Raw genomic sequence first — 18,932 nt, 5'->3', positions numbered from 1 at the left:
TGGAGATGGACCGGGTAAAAATATATCCCATAATGATAAAATTTCTACTCGACGATGATCGCCCAACGGCGCGCGGAGACTGGGGTGAGTTTCAGCATGTAACGTTACCGTCTTTGATACTAACTGCTATTATCAACATTTGACCCACATTAGATGATTGGTATAACGCTGCCCACGGAATTATAAACGCCCCCTCGCCCATCCGGTCAACATCAGATGACGTGTAGTAACTTCTAGAAGTACGTCTAGTTGGAATTTTTTATATCGCGCTGATTGCCATCAAACTGTATTTCATCATCAATATAATGCATTTGGGGCTATATATCACGTTCTGGAGAAAGCTGCAGAAAGAGATGAAAACATACTTATACATTAGACCATACTTTACTATGAATATGTGAATGAAAAAGTTTAACGTTGCTACACAATGAACAATACATATAGGACTTTGAATGGGCCCTAATAATGGCAATGTAGCAATAGAATTAAAAAATGTATAGCCCTGCAAAGAAGGGGACTTTCTCCATAGACAAATAGCGCTGGCAATCTATGGTATATCATGAATTTAACCTTAGGCAACCAAAGTGTTAAGAGAGAAAAATCGTGATTCACATTTGAGCAAGAATCGCCCCCAGCCCTACTCAGCACGCAGTAGTAAGGATTTCACTTAAGACGACATCTCTTAAAACCACATGTGAATTTTGTTAAACAACCATTATGGTGGTCGTGTCAAATCCACCATGGAGAGCAGCAGCGTATATCGCAGGTCTCCTGCCTGTATGACGTGACCACAGAACGCTTCCTGGCATAGCTGCAAAGATCTGTTTCTTTGTTTTTGTTTCTTTGTTTTTACTTTGCTCCCGACTATTGTCAGCGACTTCGGGTCATTGAGAAGCGCTATATAAATTAAATGAATTATTATTATTATTATTATTATTATTATTATTATTATTATTATTATTATTATTATTATTATTATTATTATTATTATTATTATTATTATTATTATTATTATTATTATTATCTCTGATGACAATGCAGCGATACCACTTTGTCTCAAGGCTAGTGTGCGAGTTACCGGTCAGTCACTGCTCTGTGCTTTTTTACTAAAACCTTGTTACGGTAAAAGTTACGTTTGGCTTCTCACGTTGCACATTCTTTTAAATCAGACAGAAACAAATTCAGTTATTATTATTATTTATAATATCATGTGGTCAACCTTTTTTCTATCCCACCTTTCATGCGACAAGCGCTAGCTGATGCAGGGATAGCAGCACAGGGCGGCGCTCCACTTATCAAAATAGTTGTGGTCCTGATATTACCTACACAAGCTATGTTAAAGGGGAACTATCTTATAAATGGCCTTTTTCAGTGTTTAGCATTGTTTCCTAGCTATATGGACTTATATTAATAGGATCTATGTCTCTAATTCTCATATTGGCGCATTCTTCCAATTCTCCTCTCACATTATTCACCCTCACTGAACTGAGTCATCTGAAAATGTGCTGATCTGTGATGTCAGAGAGACACCGCTGCATAATAATGTGGCAACTCAGGCACCAGGCCATACAGTTGGTTGGAGCCCAGCCTCAAAACGGCTCGAGATCTTGAGGTAGAAAAATGCTGTTTTTGAGTACTTGATTATAAATACAAAACAATGAATAAAAAAATAAAAATAAAATACAGAGGTGTTCCATAGACTCACAGGAATTGTGTAAAAGTGCCCAAATAGTGAAAGAAATAGTAAAATAGTTCCCCTTTAAGGCCTATGACCCCCTGTCCCGGAATACCGGCGGCAGTCCCATGTACACAGATCCCGGGGGGGCCATGACATCCCGGAAACGTGTGACTACCTCTGCTGCCGGCTTGATGCCGGAACAATGCCCCACCCCCATTCCGAGTGTGTACCTTTTATACAGGACGGCGAGGAGGAATAACAAAGTTATTATTATAACAACAGTGCAACATTCCCGCCTTACGGTGTATAAGAGGCTTTTGAGGGGCAGCTGTAATTCTCTCCGATCCGGCAACTTCGCTGCTGTAGATTCCGGAAGCCAGGTTGCTAGACGATGGAGTGAAGCTGAGCCTCTATGGAACAGCAAGTAAGATGAACGTAGGTTAAAAACAGACAAAAAGTGTTCATCTATCCAATTATGGTAGTCCCCTGCTGTGTAGGATCAACATCTAAAAGATGTCGTGCTGTCACGATAGAAGTAGGCTGCTAGTAACGGAGGCCTTCCACGGAATGTTTGTGTGGTTCTCCTTCTTCCAACATGGCTGCCTGTAACCATTGTTTTTTTTATTATTATCTTTTTTTCCCCTCCTTATTTTTTCAGATTTTTCTCCCATCCCACTGTTAGTCGTTATGCCAATTCCCAACCCCCTTCCTGGTTGTTGCGCACCCCCTACTGTTGGTCCGAGAGGCCGGAGACTGTCACATGCTTTCCTCCGACGCATGTGCAGCCAGCCGGCAGCCAGCCTGGCCGCGCAGATTCTCACCGGGAGAGTGTAACGTGTGGGAGGCCGCACTACCTCTCACCAGATCCTACCTTCGCTGAGCAGGCGCCCCGACCGAACTGTAGGGGTCGCTGTCCACAACGCCCAGGACCCACCCACGGCTCCCCTCCCCCTAACTAAGCCAAACGAGTTAGTATAGCGATCAGCCCGAGCCAAGGCAATGCTGACTCTCCGGGAGTCGAGACCGCAGCCTCTTGCATTGGTGACGAGCACAATCTCCGCTACGCCACCTGACCGCCTTCCTGTAACCATTGTTAACCACTTTTGAAAGAAAAAGGCTAATTTCTGTACAGTGTACAGAGTAAATAAAACATTGGAAAACAATTATATTACTGTTCCACTGTGACTACTTGTTTACCACATTCCGTAATAAAGACACACAATTATTACATTTCTGTTGACATATTTTCACTGTAATATCAACACATAGCAACTGTTGTTTTGCACATACAGTAGCAGCCATTGATTCTTCCAACATGGAGGACAAGTTGGCATTTTTTTTTTTTTTTTATCCACTTTTTCTCTTATTTTCTATATTTTCTCCTATCCCAATTTCGTATCATCCAATTCAACCCTCCCCTGTCACGAACGCTGTTTCTTGCCTCCCACAAGCCGGCTGCAATGTGGACTAAGTCATACATAGCACAAGTCCCCTCCGGTACTTGAGGTAACAGCAGTCGCATCTTTTCACCTGCGCAGCTCGATCTCTCAGTGGCGAGGAGTAACGCGTGGGAGGCTCACGCTGCCCCCGACACTTCCTGATTCTACTGCGCAGGCGCACCAACCGACCTGTAGGAGTCGCTGTCCACAACGCCCGATCCCCACCCATCAGTTTCCCACCCCCAATACGGCCAATGTGTATTAGTATGAACGACCAGCTGAACTGAAAGCAATGTGGAGCGCTGGGCTCGAACAGGCAAGCCCAGCGTCTCCGTCATTCGTGGCTAGCGCCTTGCCCACTACGCCACGTAGCCGCCGACAAGTTGGCATTCTAAACATTCTGTGAAAGGCCTAGAAGAAGAAAAAAACATTCCCTTCGAAGATTCTGTGTTATTACACTTTGTTGGCAAACAGCCGCTATAGTTACTGACAGTGGTGTAGTTGGTCCGGAGGTGCTGGAGGGTGAGGTAGTGTTTGTAGAAGTCACTCTGGCTCAGACCATCCAGGACCACAATGTTCACCCTTGTTAGTCTCTGCTGGTAATGGAGACGACACCAACTGGCAGGCAGACGGGGAGAGGGAGGGAGAAACGAAGGATGAGTGGAAAAGCATGGAAGACTTGAGGCATGGATAGAAATACAAGTGTTTTTAGTCCATTGTAAATCAACTGCTTATAGCTGCACCTTAAATCAAATCAAATCAAATGTATTTGTAAGGCCCGACAACACACGTTAATGTCCCCATGGGCCGGACACGTCTTCTTTAAACAAGTCAAGAAGAAACATCACAATAAGTCAAGAAACAAAACAAGAACACCATAAGGTCCAACAAATTTCAAATAAATGCAAAATAAATTAATGCAATGTGAACCTTAGTTGATAACGCTCAACTAGTAAACACATCTCACACTACTACAGCCTACCTATCAGTACTGTTTATCTGTATGTCATCATGTATGTCATATATATATGATGAATGAATGAAAACTTTATTTAACAGATTGCAGAATGGGTACAATACAGTACGGCTCAATACACACAATTGTTGGGGGGATGCAGACCAGAGAAAGACGTTTGTCTTGTTTACATCAGGGTCCCCCATTTTCAATTCATAGGGACATACATGACATACAGGTATTTAGTTATGATGATGAATTGAAAATGGGGGACCCTGCCACTAAGCCTCTTCAACTCATTCAGAACGCAGCGGCCCGCCTGATCTCAAACCTACCGAAGTCGGCCCATGTCACCCCACTTCTTAGGGACCTGCACTGGCTCCCCATTGCTGCACGAATCCGCTTCAAGGCCCTTGACCTAGCATACCGTGCGGCAAAGGGAACTGCTCCCGCCTACCTCCGGTCAATGGTCTCTAACTACACACCCTCAAGACCCCTACGCTCTGCATCTTCTGGCCGCCTCAGACCTACTCCTATCCAAGCTCCGGGAGGGTCATCAAAGAGAAGTCGCCTATTCTCAGTCCTTGCCCCACAATGGTGGAATGAACTACCCACCCCAGTTAGGACAGCCGAAACACGTCCAATCTTTCGCCGTCGACTAAAGACTCACTTCTTCAACCATTATCTGAATTAAAAAAAAAAAAAAAAAAAAAAATCTAACCCTAACTAACCATACTGTCATGCACTTGTCCTAATAAACTAACCTACACTGTAGCACTCAACACTTTGATGAACATTGTTACTCAGCTGATAGAGTTGTGCTCTTCCTGATGGCTTGTCGTACAGAACTTGTAAGTCGCTTTGGATAAAAGCGTCAGCTAAATGACTAAATGTAAATGTAAATGTAAACAAGACGAAAGTCTTTCTCTGATCTGCATCCCCATAACAATTGTGTGTATTGAGCCGTACTGTATTGTACCCATTCTGCAATCTGTTAATAATACAATGTTCAATCAATCAATCAATACCTGGGCTGTTTGACACTCCACGTCTTGCCCAGAGCCGCAAACTGCAGCAGGTCTGTCAGGTCCTTCAGGGTCACTGGCTGGTGGCTGAAGGGAACAGAGATCCGAGGAGGCCGGAGGAGATGCCCATCGCTCTCTGATGATCCAGTCTCGGTTTTCACTCTCTTCTTGACCTTTTCTCTAATTTCTCTCTCTGCCTTTCTTTTCTTGCATGGCTTCATAATCGGGCTGACCTAGTATCCACACAGGAGGAAAAGAAAGACACCTTGAAATGTATCTCAAATCACATTATTGGATGCTCGTTACTAAAATCGAGTTGGTTTACAAAGAAACCACATAAGATTATTAAAGCTAAGATCCTGAACACCACATGGCATGATGACTTCTGTTAGTTCAACTCTCAATGGGTCCACTATACACTGTAAAACTAGTTCAGATGTATATCGCAACCTTAACTTGTACAATAGAGAGGTGTAAATAATAACCATGATTAAGTTACCAGATATAGTCCAATGGGTTCCGGTATGTTGATACTTAATTCCTTTCGGTAGAAACCCAACCAGGTAGAAATGTCAACAACATGCTGCTTCTTCCGATCGATGATCTCTTCCGGGTTCGAACAGCGACGGACTAGACTTTCAGGCGAGACTAGTCGCGTTCAGAACAATGGATGATATTTAAAAACCTCACCGCGAACTGTGTGGGTTGATGCATCATGTCCATATACTGCAATGGCACGACAGATCGCAAGTTACAGTTCTCATTATATATATAATAATAACAATCGAATGAACTAAGCAACGGTATAAACATGTCTACAAAGAAACTGGCCAAGTAAGTAGCTGAAGCTAGCTAACGTTAGCAAAACAAATGCGTTGTTGAATGTTTTTTTTGCTGGGCTATCGGTGGCTTTCTTTCGACTGCAAGCATAGGTTAGATACAAAATTTAAAAAAAAATTACAGTATTCTTCTTCTGACTGTATAAGATTGGACTAAGTTACAATTATCTGTAATAATCTCATTATTAATTATTATGATTAATTGAAAATGGGGGACCCTGATGTAAACAAGACGAAAGTCTTTCTCTGGTCTGCATCCCCTTAACAATTGTGTGTATTGAGCTGTATTGTACCCATTCTGCAATCTGTTAATAAAGTTTTCAATCAATCAATCACTCTGTATATTGTATACCGTGTATGTCATAAATGTTATGAATTGAAAATGGGGGACCCTGATGTAAACAAGACAAGTCTTTCTCTGGTCTGCATCCCCTTAACAATTGTGTGTATTGAGCCGTACTGTATTGTACCCATCCTGCAATCTGTTAATACAATTTTCAATCAATCAATTCCTCCACAGACAACTTGGATTGGTGAGGAAACGAAGCCAGTCTTCCACTGGACAAAAGAAGCCACTGATCTCCAGTAAGTTGTAATATTGAGAGAAGATTGCTACACATTCCCTGCCTTTTTGTTGCATACTAGACTAATGCTGTTGTTGTTGTTGTTTCCTAGATCAGCTATTTTCCTACCTGATTGTGATTGACTTTGAGTCCACATGCTGGAGAGAGAAAAACAATTATGGACAAGAGATCAGTAAGTCAAACACCTTGAGGATTCAGATCTTAGCTTTAATGTCTGTAAGTTCACACAATGTGGAGCCAGATCTTAACTTTAGTACTGTAAGTTCACACACTGAGCAGTCAGATCTTAACTTTAGTACTGTAAGTTCACACACTGAGCAGTCGGATCTTAACTTTAGTATTGTAAGTTCACACACTGAGCAGTCAGATCTTAACTTTAGTACTGTAAGTTCACACACTGAGCAGTCAGATCTTAACTTTAGTACTGTAAGTTCACACACTGAGCAGTCAGATCTTAACTTTAGTACTGTAAGTTCACACACTGGAGTCAGATCTTAACTTTAGTACTGTAAGTGCACACACTGAGGAGTCAGATCTTAACTAAATAAGATAAAAGCGCTATATAAATGCAGTCCAGGTATTGTATTTGTTCCTGCTGCTATTGTTTGACAGTCACTCATCTGTCTCCCCTCCTCGCCACTCGCTCCCAACCTCCTTTATCTCTCTCTCTCTCTCTAGTCGAGTTCCCTGCTGTTCTGTTGAACACATCTACAGGGGAGGTGGAGTCGGAGTTCCACACCTATGTTCAGCCACAAGAACATCCAGCTCTGTCTGAGTTCTGCACCGAGCTCACTGGGATCACACAGGTACCGACTGACTGCTCAGTGTGTTTGTATCAGGTTACTATGCCACTTTTCCACTGCATGGTACCTACTCGACTCTACTCTACTCGGCCTTTTCGGTTTTCCATTGCCAAAATACCTGGTACCAGGTACTTTTTGGGTACTTTTTTAGTCCCTGCTCTGTCGAGGTTCCAAGCGAGTACAAGTGGTACCAGAAAAGTGACATGAAACACTGCAGACCACTGATTGGTCAGAAGAGAGAAGCGTCACACGTTGGAGCGTCTGCACAAAAACAGAAAGCCGCCGTCTTTAATGCCTCGCTTAGGATTCATTATTTGTTTGCAGCAGGAACAAGTGCAATAAACAAAAAAGGATACATTCACTGTGTATTCTGCCTAATTTATTTAAAACCAACATCAACACAATTTACCACCGAGTGGAGAGTTTAGTCTCACAAAAAGATAGCTGATTTGTTAAGCTTGTTGTTAGCTTATGTGCTAATGTGATTGCGTTTTACCATGGCTAGCGTACATAGCGTGATCAATATAACTTGCTATTGATTGTTTGTACTAGTAACGTTAATGCTAGTAGAATAGACACAACGTGAGGTAATCATCATCCATTTTAAACCGGTTATTACCTAATGCTAACGTTAACGTTAGCAGATAGACACGAGAGGTAACATTAAAGCTTGTTGTTAGCTTACATGCTAATGTGATAGCATTTTACCATGGCTAGCGTACATAGCGTGATCAATATAACTCGCTATTGATTGTTTGTACTAGTAACGTTAATGCTAGTAGAATAGACACAACGTGAGGTAATCATCATCCATTTTAAACCGGTTATTACCTAATGCTAACGTTAACGTTCAATTGATTGATTGAAACTGTGTTTACTATGGCTTGCTCCAAGCCCTCACGAGCTCTCATGCTGTACGCCAGCGGCCCCGCCTCCCCACACGGAGACAGAGTACTACCTGCAGTGGGAAAGGAACGAAGTACCAGGTACCTAAAGCGAGTAGAGTCGAGTAGGTACTATGCAATGGAAAAGAGGCATATCTCTCCACCCTTCTGGCTGGAGGTGATATGGCTACTATCTCATGAACCCTTCTGGCTCGAGTTGATATGGTCAGGTTACTATCTCATGAGCCCTTCTGGCTTGAGTTGATATGGTCAGGTTACTATCTCATGAACCCTTCTGGCTTGAGTTGATATGGTCAGGTTACTATCTCATGAACCCTTCTGGCTTGAGTTGATATGGTCAGGTTACTATCTCATGAACCCTTCTGGTTTGAGTTGATATGGTCAGGTTACTATCTCATGAACCCTTCTGGCTTGAGTTGATATGGTCCGGTTACTATCTCATGAACCCTTCTGGCTTGAGTTGATATGGTCAGGTAACTCAGGTTACTATCTCATGAACCCTTCTGGCTTGAGTTGATATGGTCAGGTTACTATCTCTCATGAACCCTTCTGGCTTTAGTTGATGTGGTTACTACTACCATGAATCCTTCTGTCTGGAGGTGATATGGTCAGGTTACTATCTCTCATGAACCCTTCTGGCTTGAGTTGATGTGGTTACTACTACCATGAATCCTTCTGTCTGGAGGTGATATGGTCAGGTTACTATCTCATGAATCCTTCTGTCTGGAGGTGATATGGTCAGGTTACTATCTCATGAACCCTTCTGGCTGGAGGTGATATGGTCAGGTTACTATCTCATGAACCCTTCTGGCTGGAGGTGATATGGTCAGGTTACTATCTCATGAACCCTTCTGGCTGGAGGTGATATGGTTACTACTATATCATGAACTCTTCTGGCTTGAGTTGATGTGGTGAAGTTACTATCTCATGAACCCTTCTTGTTTGAGTTGATGTGGTCAGGTTACTATCTCTCATGAACCCTTCTTGTTTGAGTTGATGTGGTGAAGTTACTATCTCATGAATCCTTCAGTTGATGTGGTCAGGTTACTATCTCATGAACTCTTGCTTGAATTTTTAAATATCCAGACCTTGTGTGTTGCAGGTGTTCTTTAGCCGTTACTCTGAATCCTCTCTCAAAATGTAATTTTGACCTGGTCACACACACCTGTCTTGTCAAGTTTAACGAGGTTGTAAGATTACAGTGTTGACAGTTTCCTTGTTGATTGTTATCAACGTCCGTGCAAACCCTGCATTGTGTCTTTAGTTGTTGATGATGGTTATCGTACTTGGCTGTAACACTGTCCACCCCGTTAATGCATCCGAGCAAAATAATCGACTGGGGAAAATGTGGTCTCTTTATCAGAAGGGATGTTTATTTTATTAAACAAACGGTCTTGTACAGAGTAAACCAAATTGAAAGTCTTTAAAAGGTTAAGAAACAAGATTAATAAATTCGATCTCTCTCTTGGTTGTTGCGGCCTAGCTCACTAGCCGAAGCCTGTTCTGTTAGCCTGTAGCTATCTCCTCGTGGCTGCTTCCCCTCCCCCGCCCTCCAGGCCCGAAGGAGGCTGGCGCTCTCTCCTGTCTCAATTGCTATCCAACACACTTCTGTTTCTGTTACTGGAAGAATACCAGCTTAATGTCTTAAAGTCTATCTCTCGTGATGTCTCTTCATCGTGTGGCTATCTCGTTACTATAGCAACGGCTTCCCCCCTAGCCGCTCCTTATCTGCATTGTCATGGTGACCTAGGGCTGTCTTAAATACTTCGAAGCTTCGTTCGATGGGCATGGGATTCGAATATGAGAATAAAATTCAAATCTATTAAAAAAATGTTTTACAGCAATGCTGTTTGTTATTTAAGATGAGGTCGGACTCGGCACTGACAGATTTGTGTTCATTGTGCTGCTTTTATAAAGCCTCAAATGACTGCTTACAATATTCCATGAAAGCAAAGTCCCACAACATAAAAAAAAAAAAAAAAAAAAAATTATTTTATTTTTTAATCTCTAAGCTTCGAATAAAAATCGAATCTCGGCCCCGAAGCTTCGAATTCCAAAAGAAATTCGAAGGTCAGCCCTATGGTGACCACTATCTTTGTGTCACTATAGCAACCTTGTCTGACTCAAACCGGAAGAACTCACAGCTATAAAGTATATTTCCCTAGCAACAGCTGCCAGCCCATAGCAACACCGCCCTATCTCCTAATAGATGTTTACGTTCCTCATAGCTATGGGTGACCACGCCTCTCTCTCCAGCTTCTTATCTCTCCCGCCGGCCCTGTCTGTGTCTCTAGTCACTAACTTGTCTGATACACACTATAACATGCTTAAACCAATATCTATATAGATATGTACTTTACCTACATGTTATAACCAAATCAAAACCAGTGATTTCCTTCAATGTTCACTTTGAAAACATGTTACCGGGGTGCACGCTCAGCATATTTCAGGTCGGACCTACTCCGGCTCATTTGGGTCGAGCTCGAATTATTTGGGCACTTTCAGATCTCTACATGCAGGTATTTCTAAACACACAGATATATGAATATGCTTTTTGGATAGTTTCTTTTATTTTTTGTATAACTTTTAGCTTTTTTTTTAACAGAGGCAAGTGGAAGCAGGGATTCCGCTCCAGATCTGTCTCTCTCGGTTCAGCCGGTGGCTCCAGACCCTGCAGCTCCAGAAGGGCGTGGCCTTCCCCCGGGACCAGAGAGGCTCCGCCTTGTCAGCCTCTCAAAAGCCCTGTGCCTTCCTCACCTGGTCAGGTAAACTTAACAACTTTCATGCTGCTTGAAGTGTTATCGAGACAATGAAGACGAATGAGTTGCAGACTGGACTCAAGTTTACTTGGTTGACATAGACGCTCATACATACTGGTGCACTCTTATATATCGTCCGGGTCGCACCCCGGCATTATATGGTACCTACTGCATATCACTACATCCCCCCTGTTTAGCAGCATCGCCCCATATACTTTCCCAGAATGCCGAACCTCCCTTAGCAGAACTAGAACAACACTATATGTCAATAGTCCACTGAATCACATCACCAAGTGCAAATCCTCCCCCTTATTTAGTTTTACATCCACCCTCCAAGACCACAATGATAACAAAGCAACAGTCCCCATGATGACCCAGCCTTGTGCTCCTGGTGTTGTTCTGGCCCCCCTAGGTGAATGACTTCTTTGAGGGCATTAAGTTTGAGATCCTTCACTGTTTCTGTACGGAGAGATCCTAGAGGGGCTCCAAGGTGTTGTCAGCATAGCTGACGATATAGCAGTATATGGAGAAAACGAGGAAGAGCATGACAAGAACCTGACCAACCTGATGCAACGAGCTGCCGAGGCAGGTGTCGTTTTCAACAGCGACAAGTGCACCATAAAACAAAGCAGCATTTCCTTCTTCGGCAACCTGTACACAGGCAAAGGCATCAGGCCAGACCCAGATAAGATCAGGGACATACAACACATGCCAACACCCCAAAACAAAGAGGATCTGCACAGGTTCATGGGAATGCTAACATACCTGTCCCCCTATATACCAAAATTTGCAGATAAGGCTCACACCTTGAGAGGGGGCTGCTAAAAAACGAAGCTCCATGGATATGGGACACTGACCACCAGAAATGCTTCAAGGACCTGAAGTCAACGGTCACCGAGCATGCGTGTCTGAAGTACTATGACCCAAAAACCCCTTTAACCCTTGAAGTGGATGCATCACAGAAAGGATTGGGCATTGCTTTGGTGCAGAACAACAGACCCATCGCCTTTGGCTCAAAGACACTGACTGACTGCCAGTCAAGATACAGCAATATAGAGCGAGAGATGCTAGCCATTGTATATGGGATGCAGCGATACCACACGTACCTGTATGGGAAATAATTTCTCGTGGTAACAGTCCCAGACCACAAACCACTTGTAACCATATGTGCAAAAAACCACTGCATGCTGCACCACCACGACTCCAGCGCATGCTGATAAAGACACAAGGGTACAATTATGAAGTCATGTACCGACCCGGTACTCAAATGATCCTGGCAGACACCCTCAGCCGGTTGCCAAACCCAGAAAACCATGGGGACATAGAGCTAGATGAGCGCATTGATGGAGTTGATATGGAGATCGAGGATCTGAAGCAACATACCATTGCATTAATAAACTTCTCCCCTGAGAAACAGAGACGCTCATACATACTGGTGCACTCTTATATATCGTCCGGGTCGCACCCCGGCATTATATGGTACCTACTGCATATCACTACACTGCCCACCACGGTGCTCAGTCGGGTCCTGCTCGCTCCAAAAAGCCTACCCAGGCCACAAATGTGATGCATTCTATGTGGCAATGCGTTTCAATGAGGTCATATTCTGTGCCTCCTGATAACTGCAGACCTCACGCCATTCAGGGACATTCGGTTCTACTTTGTACATATTCTTTCTTCCAGCTTGTCCCTAACTGTCCTCAGCCTCCCTGTAATGTCTCTCTGTCTGTTCTGTGCACCAGACTGTCCTTAGGAGCCTCCCTGTAATGTCTCTCTGTCTGTTCTGTGCACCAGACTGTCCTGAGCCTCCCTGTAATGTCTCTCTGTCTGTTCTGTCACCAGACTGGGATCTTGCAGTCTGTCTGCAGTACGAGTGTAAACGCAAGCAGCTCCACAAGCCTGACATCCTCAATAGCTGGATAGATCTGAGGGCCACATATAGGGTAAAGACTCACACATTGCAACACACACATATACAATATATACAATATATGAACTATATACACACACACACAATACAATATATATGTACACACACACACACATACCGTTAGTGGTTAACATACCGTTGTATTTGTTCGGTACACAGTCGTTCGGTACGGTACACACTGAAGCGGTTCGGTACGGATATGTGTACCTTTACACCCCTAATATATACACATACCCAATACAATATATATTATATATATTAAACTAAATAAGACTCGTGCACATCTGGTTGGACCCCGACTGGAGGTGCAGGTCAGCGCAAGAGAGATATATAAAAACTAAAAGGAGAATACCTTCAAGAGAAAGAAGGGACCGCACACTCCTCAGGACTGGTTTTTGCTTTTTTTTATTGTTGCACAACGCGTTTCGCTATCTGCTTCCTCAGGTGCTTCCTCATAGCACCTGAGGAAGCAGATAGCGAAACGCGTTGTGCAACAATAAAAAAGCAAAAACCAGTCCTGAGGAGTGTGCGGTCCCTTCTTTCTCTTGAAGGTATTCTCCTTTTTAGTTTTTATATATATATATATATATACTCATACACACAATACAATATATATATTAGGGAGGTCCGATATTGGCATTCAAATGTAATATCGAAAATTATCTGTCTGTTTTCAAAAAATTTTTATTTCTTTTTACACTTATTTAACCTTTATTTACACAGGCAAGCTAGTAAGAACAAATTCTTATTTTATTTATTGTGAAAAGTATGCATCATGTGTTTTTTTTGGGGGGGGGGGGGGGGACCCTGCATATATCTGTATCGGTTGATATCGGTATCGGAAATTAAGAGTTGGACAATATCGTTATATCGGTAAAAAAGCCAATATCGAACATCCCTAATATATATATACACACACATACATAATACAATATATATATATATATATATATATATATATATATATATATATATATATATATATATATATATATATATATATATATACATATATACATACACAATACAATATATATATATATACACACACACACACACTCTCTTCGATCTCCACTCTCTCCATCTCATTGTACGGTAACCCTCCTCTCGTGTTTATTTTCCAGCTATTTTACAACAGAAAGCCCAAAGGTCTGAATGGGGCCCTGCAGGATCTAGGGATCCAGTTTGCTGGTCGTGAACACTCTGGTACAACAACACACCTTCCGCTTGTTCCAGCTTCTTTATCTCAATATATAAAATAGGTTTGATCTTAATCTGTTTTGTCACTCTTTTTTCCCTCCTCTGTTACTGCTCTCCTCCTCCGTCAGGTCTGGACGATGCCCGGAACACTGCTCACCTGGCAACGAGGATGATGAGGGACGGGTGCGTGATAAAGATCACCAGGAGTCAGGAGAGGGTGAGTGGCTGTCTGACGACCCCCCTGATGTTCCCCCAGCTCCTAACCTCCCCCCTGCCCCGCTCCCCCAAGGATTCCCACAGGTGACTCCTTGCCCCTACTAACCGCTATGTTACACCCTGCGCTGTCATACCCTGCTCTATCACACCCTGCTCTGTCACACCCTGCTCTGTCTCACCCTGCTCCGTCACACCCTGCTCTGTCACACGCTGCTCTGTTACACCCTGCTCTGTCACACCCTGCTCTGTCACACCCTGCTCCGTCACACCCTGCTCTGTCACACCCTGCTCTGTCACACCCTGCTCTGTCACACCCTGCTCTGTCACACCCTGCTCTGTTACACCCTGCTCTGTCACACCCTGCTCTGTCACACCCTGCTCTGTCACACCCTGCTCTGTCACACCCTGCTCTGTCACACCCTGCTCCGTCACACCCTGCTCTGTCACACCCTGCTCTGTCACACCCTGCTCTGTCACACCCTGCTCTGTCACACCCTGCTCTGTTACACCCTGCTCCGTCACACCCTGCTCTGTCACACCCTGCTCTGCTATACCCCTACATTGACCACCCCTGGCTTAATTAAAGCTGCTTTATTTAGTTGTGTTGATGTTTCCATTTTTGCAAAATGGGTATATTCTGTTTGGTTCTACGCAATAAGTCTATCGGTGTGCTGTATGTGTGTAGGGGCAGGTATATTATATAAGAATTTTTCTTCTTCCTGTTCCTTTCGGCCATGGAATTTGGTGGATTATATTAATATGTACTGTTGGACTGTGGTAATTCCATGTACGAATAAATAAATGATGATGATGATGATGATGATATTCTCATGGACGTGTCTCTACGTTTCTATAGGTTGAGCTCATGGTTTCGGCGTAACTGATTTTATATATCCGCCTCTTTCCATCCACAGGCGCCATTGAAAGACAAACCATTTTTTGGAAATGCAAACGTTCAGGCCAGCAAACGGAAAGACAAAGACACTGAAGAGGGAAAGGTCAAACCCCCTTCTTCGTCCTGTCGGCTAAAATCACCTCCTCCACCCGAATCACATGGGAGCTCAAACGACAAACGAGAACCTGTTCAAGACCATCGTAGTCTGGTGTCTCCAAGGACACTGCTCAATGGACTGACCGCTCCACTCTGGGGGAACAGCAGAAGTAGGGTGGTTAAAGTACAGACTGACGGGAGACGCTCCTCTCCCATAGTAACAAGTGCTCCTTTGCCACAAGAAAACTGTAACGGTGTAGTTCTATTCCCCACCACTGTGGACTGCCTTGCTCATTTTCCCCAGTGCAATGTGACCTCTGAACCAGCAGCTGTGGGGGGGCTTTGGGAGGACGCAGGAGGGGCAGAGATGATGGTTGAAACGGAAGAGCGGCGCGGGTCATACGACGACGTGGTGTTGGAGGGAGACGACGTCGGCAGTGGTTTGTACACGGGTAATAATGAGACGTTTGACGGAGGATGTTCTTTCCGGGAAGAGTCGGTGATGTCACGTTCAGTCAGGGGTCAAAGCAACGTAACGGCCGGCCACGGTGTGACAAAAACGCCTTATGTTGAAAAGACCCATAAACCAGAGACTGGTAGAACGTCCAATACGTGTATATCTTTCACCAGGAAAAGATCGCAATCCAAAACCTCTGTGTCCTCGAGTGAGACATGGCGCTCCCACGACTCACTTCCAGGTCCATCTTTTGCAGTGCCTAAAGCTGTAAGCCTCAGGTCCAAATCGTCTTCCTCTGATTCAAGGCAGGGCACGGTAGTACATGGCAAAAGCTCCCCCACACAACAACTCCAACGTGAGTCAAGGATGCCCCATAATCCCTCTATAACCCTCAACACTTCCTCTTCCATCACTACTACAGCCGGTGTCACCAGCGTTCACCATAAGACCCGTACACCAGGTACATTCGCCAAGCCCAAACCTATCGGTACAGAACAGAACCCACCGGGTCGACCCTCAACAAGCCACAAAGAGACTGTGAAGAGTTCTTTTACTATCTATACTGAACCAGCTAAACCCTCCACAACAGCCGCCCGTCCTTCTTCCAGAGGTTCTCTCTGCGCCTCTTCCGCCTTCAAACCCCCCTCCATCGCTTCCTCCTCGTCCATCAATCGCCGCTCCCTCCCGTCGGCGCCGAGGGCTAAAGTGCATAGGATCACCGCTCCGCTGTGTGCGTGCGGGCGCCGCGCCAAACGTCTGTCCGTGGCGAACGGCGGGCCGAACCAGGGGCGAGGGTTTTACTGTTGTCCCGTCCGCCGGTCGAGCGGCGCCGGTGGGACCCGGATCCAGAAGGGGTGCGAGTTCTTCAAGTGGGAATCCGCTCTCATAAAGGCCAACTTTCCAGACGCTCGATCGTCTGTCTCTTTCTATTTCAGCTCCAATGTCCCCCAACGTCCTCTACAGACATCGTCAAGGAAAAGCTGCTAAACCGGGGACTGAAATGAACACCTGCCACACCTGTAAATTGTCTGTGGGTGGAAGATCTGTCAAGTCTCCTTGCTACTTTGAGATGTAGCCCAGGTTGTCTTCAGCCTGCCTTGTTCAAGGGGATCAATAAAGGAATATCTTATCTTATGGCCGGTTGATATTTCCAAGCGTCTGATCGCAGCAGGCGGTTTGTATATTGTTTATTTTTTTCACGAACGCAACGAACACCCGGGAACACCATGTGGCAGGCCAACAACACCTGATTGGTTAAAACCAACAACATTCTTTTTTACTTATTATTTTTTAAATGTCAGCTTAAAGCTGCTGGTTCCTGCTGGGAAACCTTTGTTGAAAAAATTTTAAAATTATGTAGAACTTGATCTATTTCTGCTGGGCAGGTAACCTCACTCTTTTAACACATTGTGTGCTAGCCGGATATGACGATTTATCGCTTGGATGCCAGCGTGTTAATCAATGGGAGGACGAGCACATTTGCGAGCGATTAAACTATATCTTAAATTATGGCTATGCGTCTAATACACCCGTCGCTTATCAATGACTTGCTTGCAGTCAACATGTACGAAACGGATTGTTTTTTCATCTGTACATTTCCGTTTTCATACCGCTTTGAATACGAGTATAGTTTTGGAGATTTCTAGAAAGAAAGAAAGATTCCGCGATAATAGCCATTTACCGGAATACACAAAACACGTTGTCATTTTCCGTCTGATTTATGAATAGTTTTCAAATAAACGCTAGATTATCGAGAGTATTTGTGTTCTTATGCACGATACAAAAGCGGGCTGAAAAATAATTTATTCGTGCCGCGCTCAGCGCCTAACGCCACACACACATACACACACGTTGTGAACACAGTGAAAAACAACTCTGATTAACCCAAAACTGGTAACATAGATTCCTTACCTCAGATCAGATGTTCTGCAAAAAGATTAATCCGATTCCTGATCGCCATTCCAAATATTGATCGCGTTTATTAATCCAACGTTATAGTCCGAAACGCATAATCGAAAGCTGCTCCGAGCCTCCCCAGTGAATCTGGTAACAGACACTGCTTGCCAGAGATGGGGAAACCCTGGACCGGAGTTTTTCTCTGATGCACTTTTTCACTCAATCCAATCCAATGATGTGCATTACCATCCGGGAGACGATAGGGGGCGGTATTTGCCCTTTTCGAGCTCAGAGCCATTCCCAATGATAACGTCAGGCTGGACGGATGAAAAATGAATGGATATCGCTAATAAAATAAATAACGAGAAATCTCGTTGTTGGCAACCAATGTGTTAAAGACGACCATTTTAAACTTCATTTGTTATAAAGAGTGCAAAATCTCCATGCTATTGATATCTTACCATTAAAAATGTAATTGAGTTTCTCAAATGTCTTATTTATTTATGTATTGTTGTGCAATACCCCTTCTAGTAAAATGAACTGTTTTGAAAAAGTGATTGTTTTATAATAAATTCTTTGGATTTTTATGTCAAGATTCAAGGTTGTTTTATTGTCATGTGCACAGTTTGCCGTACAATGAAAATCTTACTTTGCTAGTCCGCCCTTCACACAAAATCACACAATACTTTTTTTACAATTTAAATACAAGAGTGCTAAAGAATAAGGTAATTTTTTTTTAAAGGATAGAAGATATGGCACAGTGAGTAACATTGTCACTGTCGCTGTTGTCATTTGTGTGTGCCACGATCCCCATACATATTGTGTGTCAAACCCAAAATTGATACACATAAGAGATTATGTTTTTGATCCGATTGTTGTTGTTAGATATATAATTAAGTCCAGAATTCCATAACTAATTGAGAAGAGAAACGTATCATAATAGTCACTCTTATTTCTCATTGGCCTAGCTTTTACTGAATAAAATGGTGAAATTAAACTGTGCCACGGTTTTCCGGGGGGGACCCCGTGGAATCCCATCGAGGATCCCTGGATGTCTCCAGAACCCACATGTAGGTCAGTTTGTGTACATATCGTTACGACGACGTAGGCGTTCGCGAAAATCGGATCAATTTTGTCCCTCCCCGCGTAATGTACAGCAACGCTACCCCGGTAACTGCACTTCCGCGTTACATGGAGTTCGTGAGGGGGAGGGGAAAAGAGCGCGGGGAGGATAAAATGAATGAATGTTGATTAG

The 18,932-nt window shown here is 43.8% G+C and overlaps 2 protein-coding genes across 2 annotated transcripts in view; one reads left to right on the top strand and one right to left on the bottom strand.

The window, feature by feature from the left end:
- rexo5 (RNA exonuclease 5) overlaps positions 1-5,704 on the bottom strand; it is a 25,035-nt gene extending 19,331 nt beyond the window's left edge. Inside the window, exons 1-4 of the mRNA XM_084318789.1 lie at positions 5,597-5,704; positions 5,101-5,330; positions 3,609-3,735; positions 1,980-2,088 (exon numbers count right to left, since the gene is read on the bottom strand). Of these exons, the coding sequence (XP_084174915.1) occupies positions 1,980-2,088; positions 3,609-3,735; positions 5,101-5,318 (454 nt within the window). The 5' untranslated portion in view covers positions 5,319-5,330; positions 5,597-5,704. The remainder of the gene's footprint in view (positions 1-1,979; positions 2,089-3,608; positions 3,736-5,100; positions 5,331-5,596) is intronic.
- A 127-nt stretch (positions 5,705-5,831) lies between these two features.
- On the top strand, positions 5,832-18,084 carry eri2 (ERI1 exoribonuclease family member 2). Its single transcript, XM_084319544.1, has 9 exons — positions 5,832-5,931; positions 6,457-6,521; positions 6,612-6,692; positions 7,199-7,326; positions 10,834-10,993; positions 12,830-12,930; positions 14,042-14,123; positions 14,246-14,334; positions 15,248-18,084. Exons 1-9 carry the CDS (start codon positions 5,909-5,911, stop codon positions 16,766-16,768), a joined length of 2,250 nt encoding a protein of 749 aa, XP_084175670.1. The 5' UTR covers positions 5,832-5,908; the 3' UTR covers positions 16,769-18,084.
- The last annotated feature ends 848 nt before the right edge of the window (positions 18,085-18,932 follow it).

This window comes from Notolepis coatsorum (assembly GCF_963971535.1).
Source record: "Notolepis coatsorum genome assembly, chromosome: 7".
NCBI lineage: Eukaryota > Metazoa > Chordata > Actinopteri > Aulopiformes > Paralepididae > Notolepis > Notolepis coatsorum.
The sequence above is the reverse complement of the archived record's forward strand: the minus strand, read 5'-3'. Positions and strand labels throughout refer to the sequence as shown.

Bases quoted from the DNA above. Each gene is read 5' to 3' on its own strand.
- eri2 (XM_084319544.1), top strand. From the start codon at position 5,909: ATGTCTACAAAGAAACTGGCCAA. The intron at 6,522-6,611 runs GTAAGTTGTAAT...GTTGTTTCCTAG, and splicing joins AAAGAAGCCACTGATCTCCA to ATCAGCTATTTTCCTACCTG. The intron at 14,124-14,245 runs GTACAACAACAC...CTCCTCCGTCAG, and splicing joins TGCTGGTCGTGAACACTCTG to GTCTGGACGATGCCCGGAAC.